Source organism: Stegostoma tigrinum, chromosome 5, assembly GCF_030684315.1.
Source record: "Stegostoma tigrinum isolate sSteTig4 chromosome 5, sSteTig4.hap1, whole genome shotgun sequence".
Classification (NCBI taxonomy): domain Eukaryota; kingdom Metazoa; phylum Chordata; class Chondrichthyes; order Orectolobiformes; family Stegostomatidae; genus Stegostoma; species Stegostoma tigrinum.
Window position 1 is genome coordinate 98,235,257 of NC_081358.1, and position 13,097 is coordinate 98,248,353.

General features: G+C 40.6%; 1 protein-coding gene across 1 annotated transcript in view; it reads left to right on the forward strand.

The window, feature by feature from the left end:
* The first annotated feature begins 3,500 nt into the window (after positions 1-3,500).
* Positions 3,501-13,097, forward strand: part of elp6 (elongator acetyltransferase complex subunit 6) — a 46,263-nt gene continuing 36,666 nt past the window's right edge. Inside the window, exon 1 of the mRNA XM_048529992.2 lies at positions 3,501-3,620. Coding sequence (XP_048385949.1) covers positions 3,567-3,620 — 54 coding nt within the window. The 5' untranslated portion in view covers positions 3,501-3,566. The remainder of the gene's footprint in view (positions 3,621-13,097) is intronic.

Genomic DNA, 13,097 nt, shown 5'->3' on the forward strand with positions numbered 1-13,097 from the left:
ACTCTTCTGCACCTCTGATGCTGCTTGACCCTGTTGTGTTCCACCAGCTCCACAACATACTGATTTTGCCTTTGCCATTCAATTGAATTTTGCCTTTCTTCATTGAAGCAGGATGGAATGGTGAAACTGTATTGTGTTTAACCCATTCATTTCCATGAAATTTGAAAACTCTTCTGAACAAGATTGAGCCCATTGTCAGTCATAGTTTCTTCTTGGAATGCATAAACAGCAATCAAATGCTGCAGAATTTTGAGACAATTAATATTTGACTGTCTTCATCTTAACTCCATGGCTTTCTAAACATTGGAGCACCTTTTGAGTCTGTCAACATGGGTCTGCCTAATTGGATGTGAATTAAGTATGTTGTTCACATAATATCACTCCTTGAATTACTTGGAAAGTTTGGCTTATCACACTTTCAAAAAATCTGGGGGCTGAAGAAACACTGAGTGGCAACCTATATAACTGAAACAGACCTATGTGGGTTTAGTAGCCAAATAAGACTTTGAATTATCATCTGAATCAAGGTGCAAGGGCATTTGTCAGATTTAATTTTGAAAAATTCTGACCTCCTGAAAACACAATGAATAGATCCTGATTTTCTGACTTCATAAATCCCACATAATCTTACATTACTATTTGCCTTTTGTAGTACAATTATGGGAGTAATCCAATTACTCTTTTCTGCCTTTGTAATAACATCTTCTGCCTCATCTTTTCAGGTCTTATTCTATTCTTTTTCCCTTAGAGCATAGGACACTGGGAAAGAGCTGCAATAAGGGGGGTGTGTCATTCCTCTGAATTCAGATGTTAGCTCCACATCCTCGAATCGGATGGCCAGTTCCACTAACCCATAAGAATACATGGTAATACATTGTCTTATGTTGTGAATTTCATTTTCATACAAAAAATCTCATCCCAATTTAGACTTGAGTGTTTTTAACAGTTTCTACTGAACTAGGCAAGTTATTGACTTGTCACCCTTGAGTTGCTTAATCCATTAATTCTTGTAAGAGTCTGGAACAATCACATTTCCCATTATGGGCACCCTCTGACCTCCATAACTTCTTGGTTCTATGCATGACTTCTCTGACTGATGGTGGATCAATTTTTAACAGTATATTAATTTAAGAATCACACCCACTGATGCTACCGTGTCAACCTCCATGTCCATTGGAGTTCCATCCAATGTTTCTTGGAATGATCTGTGAATTTTCATTGAATGTCCTTGTGATTCTTATTGTATAGATTTCAGTTGATGCCTTATTGACCTTAGCTGTTCAAGAATCATTTTAAATTACTGCCATTTCCTTCTATCAGTGTTTTCTCCTTCTTCTGACATGCCATGGCAAGATGGCCCTTCTCTTTGTAATTATAGCACTGTGCAGTCACAGAAACAATTCTGTTCCCAATTTTGGCCTAATTATCAGCAATAGGACTTTGCGCAGCATTCACTTGGACCTCTGACCTATTCAGATGGAAATTATTTGCTTCAGCAGACTTCTGCCTTCTTGCCTATCTATTGCAAACTTTGTTGAATGTTAACTTTGATTATTTCAGTAACTTAAAACAAATCATAGAAGAATCCCTACATTGTTGAAGCAGACTATTCAGCCCATCAACTCCACAAAAACCTGCTGAAGAGCATCCCACCCAGATCATCCCATCCCTGTAACCATGCATTTCCCATGGTTAATGCATCTAGCCTACACATCCCAGGACAATTTGGCATGCCCAATCCCCTTAACCTACACATCTTTGAACTGTAGGAGGAAGCCGGAGCACACAGAGGAAACCCAGGCAGACACAAGGAGAATGTGCAAACTCCACACAGACAGTTGCTCGAGGGTGGAATTGAACCCAGGTCTTTGACACTGTGTGGCAGCATGCAAACCATGGAGCCACCCTACCACCCAAATAGCCTTACTTTTTAAGCCACACACAAATCTGTCTTGTACTGCTGTCTCTTGAAATTGTCCACAATTACAATAGATGAGCATCTTTTTCAAAGCTTTCCCCAACCGCCTTATTAACAGACAAATTATCAGGACTGCATAGGATATTACTAGCAGTAAAAGGCTTCACATACACACTGAAGGACTCTCGATCACAACTGCATTCCCTCAGTCTGCTAATAATAAATTGCTGCAGCGCTCTGTGAAGTTCAGTCCATCCATGTGTATAAATCAGACAGTATCTGGGTTGCAAAGGGGTTATGTTCTTGAGTACGTTCACAAGTCGGTTTATACGCAAGTCAGAATACAATGCAGGACCACCTAAAATTACCATTTGTAAGCATGAGGAAATGTTCACATGTTGGATCTTTAAAATTAATGTTGGTCTGTGCTTGGTGACACCAATACATGCATGTCATGTGCCACTTTGAATCATATGTGCAGATTTCAGAAGGACATAGCCAGATTTGGGAAAGAGATCAGGACTGGGAGTGGTGAAGAGATCAGGAAAACTCCTGAAAGTTGGAAGTGAGAAATCAGGATCTAAGAGAGCACAGGGGTGGTGGGGACAGATGACAAGGCGTGCCCTGCCCAGTAGCTGGGGGAACATAGAAACACAGGGGAAGAGGGCATCCTGTGCTCTCCTTCTCTTCCCTTCTCACTTTGGGCCTTCTCCAGCATTCTGGACCATATCTGGTATCCCTCTACCCACCACCCATACCCCTTCTCCCCACTACCAAATCTCATGTCCAGCATCCCTCCTCCCACTACTGAAACACTCTTGTCTGCTTATGTGTAATACTGTATGTGCCCATGTCATCACATGTAAAGTCTAAATGACAATGCCAGCGCTTGGAACCAAGTTCCCAATGGGCATGCTCACAGCTGTCTGTGTTACAAAACACTGTTTTAATATCAATACATCCCTGTACGGGATATCATTCATAAGCACAAATGTTTATAGGTCGCAAGCTCATAAATTGAAAAATGCCTGTAATTCAGTGCCTGTGACACAACAATAGTACGAAGGTTTGTAATTTTAATTTTGAGCCCAGAAACCTGAGAGGGGATCCTGTTTGAAGCAACTGAACCTCTTAGTTGAAGAGGGCATCATGTTAAACTGAAAGGCAGGACGTTCAGAAGGGATTTGAGAAATTTTTTTTAATCACATGGTGTAGACAGTGATTGGCCAAAGAGCCTCTTCTCAGCAGTATGATTCTGTTAAAGATTTAATAATGAGTTGACGGTTCTAGGGATGAGGCGTTGTATAGATAGACTGGAAAAGCCACATTGTATTCCTTGGAGAAAGGAAGCTGGAAAGGAGATTTGATTCAGATTTTCAAAATCTTAAAGGATCTGGATGGAGAATAACAAACAATTCACATTCGTGGAAGGAGCATAAGCCTGTGGAAAGTGCTGCCACCATTCAGCGGAGTCTATGGGTCTCTTGCCCCTCAACCTCCCGCCCACGGCCAGCAATTTTGAACCTCGGTCTCTGTGAGGCGGAGCCTCGACGGCTAGCTACCACGCCCCACCGTGACGTCAACACGCACGAGCCCCGGCGGGACGGCGGTTGGACGGAGTCACGTGGGGCGCCCCTCAGCCGGCGGTATGTTTCCGGAGCTGAACGACATTCTCCATACAACTCCGGAAACTTGTGAGCAGGTAAAGCGCTCCTTGCTATCTTATGTATTCTGCTGGTGCGTGCGTGGACCGTCTCTAAGAGGGGAAAGCCTGTTCGGCTTTGGGGCTCCGCCGGGAGTAGGAGAGGGAAAAGGGTTTGCTGTGGGGTTCTGCTTGGGAGAGGGGAGGGGCCGGGTCTTGCTGTGCAAGAGTGGGCAGGAAAGGGACTTCCTGTGGGGGTCTGCTCGGAATTGTAGAATCATTACAGTACAGAAGGAAGCCATTCAGCCCATCATAATTGCACCATCTCTCTTATCTAATGGTAATCTCCTGCCTTTCCCCTCCATATTGCTGCACACCGTCACTATCCAAATGACTGAACAATGTCAAATAAAAACTGAAAGAATTGCAAATCAGGACCAAAAACAAAGTTGCTGGAAAAGCTCAGCAGGTTTGGCAGCATCTGTGGGGGAGAAAAGAGTTAACGTTTTGGGTCCAGTGACCCTTCCTCAGAACTGAGATGCTGCCAGACTTGCTGAACAAAGTGTCATCTTGACTGCTTCAATTGAACCTTCCCCCACCACATTTCCAGATGGTACGTTCCAGATCCTAACCACTCATTGTATGGAAAGTTTATCTTTCCACATGTCAATCTTGTTTTGTTTGCATATCACTTTGAAGAGACAGGGTGACTTGCTGTGAGGCTCTTCTGGAAATTGGAAAAGGGAAAGGGGTATGCAGTGGATCATAGCTGGGAGAGGGGTGGGGAGCAGAGGGCTTGCTGTGGTGCTCCAATTTGTTGATCTATTGTCACGTGACCAAAGTACTGGTGGGACAAGTTTTCTGTGGGATTCTGCTGGGTTTGGTTAGTAGGGCTTTGAGTAGGTTTATGATGGAATCGAGGTGAGAGCAACATAAAGCAGAGTGCAATTCGGCTATTTAGCTTCTCACGCCCTCTCAACCATTCTGGATCGTAGCTGATCATCTACCCATAAAATGTAGGAGCAGACACAGACCAATGGCCCATCAAATCCTCTCCACTATTCAATGAGATCATGGCTAATCTGATAATCAACTCCCAATTTCCTGCCTTTTCCTCAGAACCATCGATTTCCTTACTGATTTAATAATTGTCTATCTCAACTTTGAATATGTTTCACAACTCAGCCTTGAAAGCACAGTGTAGTAAAGAAATCCAGATTCACTACCCACTGAAGAAATTGCTCCTTGTCTCTATCTGAAGTGGACACTCATACTCTGAGGTCTAAGTTCCCTGACCCTGGACTGTTTCATTCTTGCTGCTAAATTGTATGTTCGTATTGTTCTATAACTAGCAAGCACCAACTCTTCCAATATGGCCATGAGTAATGAAGACAACCGTAGACTTCTCCTCAAGCATAAACCGTTTCTTTCAACCTTCTGACTCTGCTATCGGTTCTCTTCTCTGCTGTGGTTGGAAGTAATTTTGACAAATATACTATCCGTGAAACAGCTGAACTTCCCTAGTGTCCTGGTTTGCTCCTGCTTCAATTTCAAAATGCTTCTCTTCCACGCTGCTGTTCAAATAGTTAGGCATATTGAAAGTTGAACACACCTGTTTTAAAATGTAATAACAAAAGCAAAAAGGTGCTGGCAATGCCAAGAGTTTTTTTTCCAATTCATTCATTGGATGTGAATGTTACAGGATTGGCCAATATTTATTACTCATCTCCACCTGGTGGTGAGCTACCTCCTCAAACCACCAGTCCCTTTCATAAAGAATGTTCGTGTTTGTCTGTATTTTTGATTGTAAACTGAAATTAAAAAAGATGTTTTAAAAACCAAGGATTATAGAAAGGATTACTGTTTTATGAAGTAAGTTATCTGATGCTCATTCTAAGTGCTGCTTACACTGCTGTTTGTTTAAACAGCAAGGGAGGCCACCGTAGAGGAGCTAAAACAGGAACTGCACAAAGGACATTCAGCTGGCAACAAGTAGCTGATTAGTCTGTGGAATGGTGACCCATTATCAATGACAAGGGACTTCTGCATACCAACAGCTATGTGAGTCACTTCCACGGACCTGAACAGCTGCTGGGTCTGCATGCTTAGTCAGGAGCCGTTGGAACTCTTGGAAAGGAAGCAGCTATCTTTTCTCTGAAATAGAAATACTTCAAGCTTGAACAAAGCCAGTTTGTCTCCACTCATCAGTCATTCTAAGCAGCGACTTTTAACTAAAGTAGTCAGATGTTGTAAAAGTGAACCAGTTGCCCTGTGTCTTCTGTGCAAGTGAATGTACCTGGAGAAGGAAGGTCAAGGAGCAGCAGATCCTGACAATCCAAAAGAATCATCTCAATGACCCCTCCAGATATTCCGCTGCCTTCTCGATCTTTTTTCTCTGTCCATAATAGACATGTTCTTTTCTGTTGTCTGTGTGTGTATGTGTATATAGAGGGAATTTTCTATGGATGTTCGTTTTAACTCCTAGAACTAGATGACTAGACGATCGTAAGATGTAGGAGCCAAAGTAGAATGTTCAGCCATCAAGAGATAACAAGGTGTAGAGCTGGATGAACACAGCCGTCCGGGCAGCATCAGAGTAGCAAGAAAGCTGACGTTTCGGGTCTGGACCCTGAAGAAGGTCCATTATCACTGTGCCATAGGAGGCTTCTATCTGTGCTAGTGTGCTATCTCCAGTGCCATGGGCTCTTATCTTAAGTAGCTGAATGTGTGGTACCTTTTCAGACATTATCTGAAAATCCAAGTATGACAACCACTGCTTCCCTTGTTATTCCCTTTACTGATTATTATACTTATTTCCTCTCCTCATTTTGCTTTTTGATTATTTAGTCCAGATGGTTCATAACTAGAATTATTATTTATTACAATTAAACAGACTTTAGCTACAGATAAACAATTAAGTACTGAAACTTGGTTCTGCTTTTTGTCAACTTGGGCCCGACAGTCATATATTGGGGAATCTTGCATATTGTTAAAGTCTTCAACTTCCGTGACAAGTCCAGGAATAATGATTTCCAGCACTGTACCCTAGTGAGGCATAATGCTGGTGTGTTGGGGACTCATTCAATGCCATTTGGAAGAGAGGGCCAGGATTGAGCAGTGATACAGTTCCAGGTTAGAATGCTATGCAACTTGGAAAGGAGCTTACAGGTAGTGGTATTCCCATGGGTATGCTGTCGCTGTCCTTCTAGATGATAGAGATCATGGTTTGGAAGGTTCTGTCTGAGGAATTTTGAGTAGTTGCCTGCATTTCATAGATGAGGCACATTGCTCCCACTCTGTCAGGGATCGTTGGAGTGGATATTTAAGGTGTTGGATGGAATTCCATTCAAGCTGATGGTGTTCAGCTTCTTGATTGCTGGTGTATTCTTCCAATCAAGTGGCAATTATTCTATGATTTGTGCTTTGTCAACAGTGGGCAAGCATTGAGGTACTCATTGCAGAGTTGGCTTGATGTAGGCACTTTATTGTATTGTGTTGGAATGAAGTTTGTCTGATTTCTCTTTACTATTACCTATGGGTATTGGTCTATCTATTTTGATTTTGCAAACTGATTTAGTAATTGGCCAGGGCAGTCTTTTCAAAACTATGATTTAAACCATCATGTGTCAGAGAGTAGATGACTGTATTTCTGGAGGGTTAATGGAAGTTTGTTTAAATTTTGGGGGATATTACGAAAGGAGAAGGAAAAAGAAACATGAAGCCATATTCATAGCAGAAACTTGGAAAAATAAATTTTACTTTAGTTAATAAGTTATGAATTCAGCTTAGAAGGGACCTGAATGAAATTAGATTTTAAATGGAAGGAAAGGTAACGTTCAGAGCACTTTGAAGGTACCGGGAAGCAAACTTTCTCTGCGTTTTTAGTAACTAAGTGATAAGGCTGGGGAATAATTGAGATTTTGTTTTGCCATGTTTTGAAATCTTTTCCCCTTTCTTTAGATACTTGGTTTGTTATGTTGCATGAAAGAAATAAGAACAAAATCAACTTATGTCGTATTGTTAAAACAAAATTTGCAGAGCCCTGTGTTTGTTTTGGTGAAAGAACGCCACGTTAAATTTAAAAGCATGATCTATCGAGCCAAATGTCACTTTAGAATGCATCTTGTCCAGGTGGGACTAAGACATGAGGAGATTCTTGGGACCTGGCATCATTAAATATAATGGGATTCTGAGTGACTGTTTTCATGAAAAGTGGGTATGTGGAAGTACTGGATGGTTGTGATGTGAAATTTATTGTAGGTTTTGAAAATGGCTTTGAACATTGCAAAGTGTTTTGTGGGAATAGAAGACACAAGTGGATTAGATTTTTAAAAAAATTTGGCCAATGGTAAACCGAGATTTAGCAGATAAATTGAAGATAGAGAAAGCGTTATTGTGAATGGAAAAGATGCTTCAGAATTAGACATTTAGAAGTAGAAGGAGGAAAACCTGAAATTGTGGTGTCACAGCTACAATTAGTTGGATTGGAACAAAAAGAGGAAAATGAAAGGGTTGAGTAATAAGACGATGTAAAGAGCTATGAGAAGGAACAAGCAGTTAAGAAAATTGCAATTGAATTGGAAAGCGGATAAAATAAATCCCAGAGGAAAATAGAAAGTGACGAGAAAGACAATTGGAGGTGAGTAGAAGAGCAGGTGGAATTGAAAGAAGCTTGATCACCCAAGAGAATACATTAGGCGCCATGATTTGGACAAAAAGTTTGGCGTCAAGAAGGAATGACACTCGGATGAAGATTTCAATTTCAGTGAGGGATTTGATTTAGCTAAGGACCTGTGCTGGTTCCTAAATATACTGAGGGTAGAGTGGGAAGATATCTCACATCATTTTAAAAGCTGCATGGAGACAAAGTGATCAAAAGATGTTAGGACCTCCTAATATTAATGTTTTGACAAGTAAAGTTTTGACTGCATATGCAAACTTGTCAGAATAATCTGCAGTCTATGAAAAATATTAAAAAGACAATATTCAGTGTTATGAGCTTGCGCCTGAAACATGTCTATTAAAATTTAGTACTATAAGAAAGGAACTTACACAAATAATGTAAAGTTTTTTGAAGGGAAAAGGAAATGATGAGGTTAGTGGATTTGATCACTAAAACTAGAAAAAAATTGAGAATGTAAAGGAAATCATGTCAGGAAGAATTTATATGTAGCATTCCCGTAAACCTTACAAGAATTAATGACCACTTGGAGAGACAAGATTTGATGAGGGGTAGTCAGCATGGCTTCATTAGAAAGGAGGTCATGCATGACAAATTTTAATGTTTTAAGGTGGTGAGCAGTTGTGTAGATGAGGATAGGGCAGTTGTTTGTCATTTATATGGATTTCAGCAAAGCCCTTGACAAAGTTCAGTGTAGCAAACCTGATAAAATCATATGGGATCCAGGGTAACTTAGCAAGTTGGATCCAAAATTGGCTTAGTGGTAGGAGGCACAGTCATGTAGAAGTCAGTTTGTGTGATTGGAGGTTGGTGTCCACTGGCACACTACAGAGATTAATGCTGAGTCCCTTCATGTATAAATGATACATAGGAAAATGCGGGAGCGGGAGGAAGTGAAAAGTTTGACAATGATGCAAAGATTGGTTGACAGTAAGAACGTCTTGGGTTACACAATGGATTGGTCAGACGGACAGATCGGTGGCAGATAGAATTTAACCTGAAAAGTGAAAGATGTACCACTTTGGAAGAAGTAACAAAACAAAGAAGCACTCAAGAAATTGCAGGGCACTTGGAAATCCAGAGTATTTGAGGGATCTTGGGTGCTTGTCCTTGGATCCCCGGGTGTGGCCTGTTAAATTAATAGAAAAATTAAGACATACAGGATATATGTGTTGTAGATTATAAGAGCTGCAAGGTCTTGTTGGAGCTGTACAGGACTTTGGTTAGGCCATGATTTAAAGTACTGTCTGTAGTTCTTGTCACTACACTATGGAAGGATGTGATTGCACTGAACGGGATGGAGACGACATTCATCAGGGTGTAGCCTAGGGTGGAGTAGTTTAGCTGTGAAGGTCAGCTGTATAAGCTCTGGTTTTTTTTTACAGCAGAGAAGACTGAGGGGGGACATGAAAAATTACTGTTATTGGAGGCAGGCAGAGGGGGTTCACTAGTATTATGAGACACCACTGAACCAAATCCGACTTTCCAACACCTGTATTTGCAGCACAGTAACATTAAGACATTCAGAAAATTGACCCCAGTGATTACTAATGAAACTTCTTGAATAACTGTTCCCAGATTCTTTGGACAATCAATACTAGACAATGGTTTGTATCTTAAAAAATATTTATTAACTAAACAACAAACTGGTTTAGTTACTGTTTGTGTTTTGAGTGCAAAAGCCCTTTGTTTTCAGCCCTGTGTGCTCAAAATACAGATAAACAAATATGTTAAAGGATAAATTAAAATAACAAAACTGGCGCGATTATTTAAGCGGAGAAATACTTAACTCTTGGAAGTTCAGAGAATAGAAAACTAATATGAGAGGTTGACCAGGAAGCTTTCAAATCATTATGCTGTAGTATCAACAGCCAGTCCAAAATTCAGTTCAAACTTTGACCACTCCCAGGATGGACTGACCATCTCCTCCACTAGGTCCCAGTTATCACCCCTCTGAGTAAAAGGTTTTCCCAGATTGGCTGGTTTAAAAATAATGTTCTTCCCCAGCGACTAAGCATCCGCAGAACCAAAGTTTGCCTGCAATTAACTTCCAAAACTGGCCTCACGAATGAACGAAAGCTTATTTGGTCTGTTTCCCTTTTAGCCCAAGTTGTTACTCTCAAGTTCCAGTTCCAAGCAAAATTGAATTTAAAAAAAAAATGAAAAAAAAAATCACCAAAGGCTCTAATACTACGTTAATCCCAGGTATGGAGAGATTTTCATGTGAGGTGAGGTTGAGTAGCCTGAGTTAACAGTCATTGGAGCTTATAAGAATGAAGGATACCTTATTGAAACATAAGATTCTTCGAGAGCTTGACAGGTTAAATATGAAGAGATTGTTCCCCTTGTAGGAGAGTCTAGGATCAGAGGGCATAATTTGAAGAAGGTTTTGCCCATTTAATTCCGAAATAAGGAGGAATTTCTTCTGACGGCAGCCAATTTATGGATTTCTTTAGCCTGTCGAGGCAGATCCATTCGGTATGTTCAAGACTGAAATAGATTTTAATCAGTAAGGGTTATGGAGAAAAGGCAGAAAAATGGAATTGACACTTAGCAGATCAGCTATGATCTCATTGAATGGGAGAACAGACTCAATGGACCAAATGGCATACTTCTACTCCTGCAGTCTCTTTCCTTTATGCTAGATAGGACTTGAGCCTGTGAGAGTTTTCCTTCTGTTTCCCATCCGCCCAAGGCCACCTTGATTCCATATTTTGTCAAATGCTGACTTGATGTCAAGGGCAGTAACTGTCAGTCTCACAGTTGAGCTGTTTTGTCCATGTTGAAATTATGATATTATGAGGTTAAGGGCAGAGTTTGCTTGGCAGAGTACAAACTGAGCTCTGGTTATTATTGAAATTCTTCCATTCATAGCACTCTCCATGGCATCATCTTTCACTTTGACGATCGAGATTAGATTAGGTGCTAACTGCCTGGATTGGATCTGTTCTTTATTTTGTGCTTGGCTGTATGTACCTAGGCAATTTTCACATTGTTGGATAGTTGCCAGAATTTTAACTACTGGAACAGCTTAGCTCAGGCGTATGGTGGCCACTTGAGCCCACAGCCTCAGTGCTATTGGTGGAATGTTTTCGTGACCAAAACTTCTGTGGTGCTCAGTCCATTAGCTGTTTCCTGATGTCGCATGGGATTGGCTGAAGACTAGCGTCTGTAATGCTTGAGTCATCAGCAGGAGGCCAAGATGGATCATCTCAACACTTCTGGCTGCAGATGGATGCAATGATTCAGTCTTGTCTTCTGCAGTGGTGTGCTGGGTAGTCCCATTGTTGGCTGCCTTTCAAAACTGTAGAGGTTAGAACTGATTTGCATCACGTGGCCTTGTCTGATATATACTGCTTGTGGCTGTTTAGCATATAAGTCCCCCTGTATTGTAGCTTAACTAGGTTGACATCTCATTTTAGTTTTGGATTTATGGAGAGAAGCTGAATTAAGCTTACAGGTGTGTTGGCACTTCTTCATCTGCACAGAAAAAGTGGCAGGGAGTAAAAAATGATGTAAAGGATGTGCTGCAACGCATTAGACATGAACAAAAAGGAGTATGACTGGTCCGGTAGTGGGGAAAAAAATTGAAATCCACTTATTTTGTTTACTCTTTCACCCTGTATTATGTCTTCTAATTTCTTCATAATATCTTCCTTTTTAAGTGTTTTTGTCAATAAATCCTTGTGTGCTTTGAAATTTTGTAACTGATTGCATTGTAATACTTGATTGTGGCCACAGAGTGGTGCTGTGGATTGCTGCAGTAACTGTTTCATGGATAGATATGGACACCCAAATCTGTTGGTAATTAACCTATTATCTTAACTGTCCTGAAATCCAAGATGTTAAACGTTCCTTTGGCATTTCCTGCAACTGTGTTATTTGATGGTCTATTCTGCACATCAGTCATGTTAGTCCAAAAGAACCTTCTGTGTCAGTTTTCAATTTGTTTTTGTTCTGATTTGAACCTGCGTCCCCAGCATGGAGAGGTATTTCAGGTTAACTCTCGGGCTAGTATGTTATCTTTTGTTACTCCCTTACTGTACCCTTCCAGGTCTGGAAAGTAGCCAATTTTCAAAGACTAAGTTTTTAATCAATAGGTACAAGGCCAGCTTTGGCACATGCAACATTTGAAGTTGAAATCCACCCTCCCCATTGCCAAACTATCACAATATTGAAAAATTGGACACTGTTCCCAAAAACTGCATCTATAATAGGAGCACAGAAGGGGGTTATTGGATTTACGAATTGTAAAATGTTGATCTTCTATCATAGTATAGTATTGTTTTTCTTCATAAACCTGGTACACCTTTGAGGGCTGGCTTTTGAAATCTGCAATGCTTAATTTTTCTTTTGTTGCTTCTTTCAGTACAAAGAATTGGACGGATCCACAAAATCGAAGCCTGTTCTGATAATTTTCATTAATGTATTTCACAACTTAATTTCTAATTGCAGCTACATGGTAGACATTTTTGTTTCAGAGATAATGGGAACTGCAGATGCTGGAGAATTCCAAGATAATAAAATGTGAGGCTGGATGAACACAGCAGGCCAAGCAGCATCTCAGGAGCACAAAAGCTGACGTTTCGGGCCTGGACCCTTCATCAGACATTTTTGTTTGCACATTTATGTGTAGGCATCGACTAGACTTGCATAAAGTGCTTCTTCTAACTTTTTTCCAATATCTTGAATTCTGTAACTTCTAAAAAATTATTTGTCTTGCTCTGCAATCTCAACATGTTGAGGTATGAACTAGATTATCTTTCTATCGTTGCATTTTCTTGCCTTATTAAAGAGTTGCATTGGCAGGAACATTGCACTCATTAGCAAGGTAGGATCATGTGTTGATGTGTGCA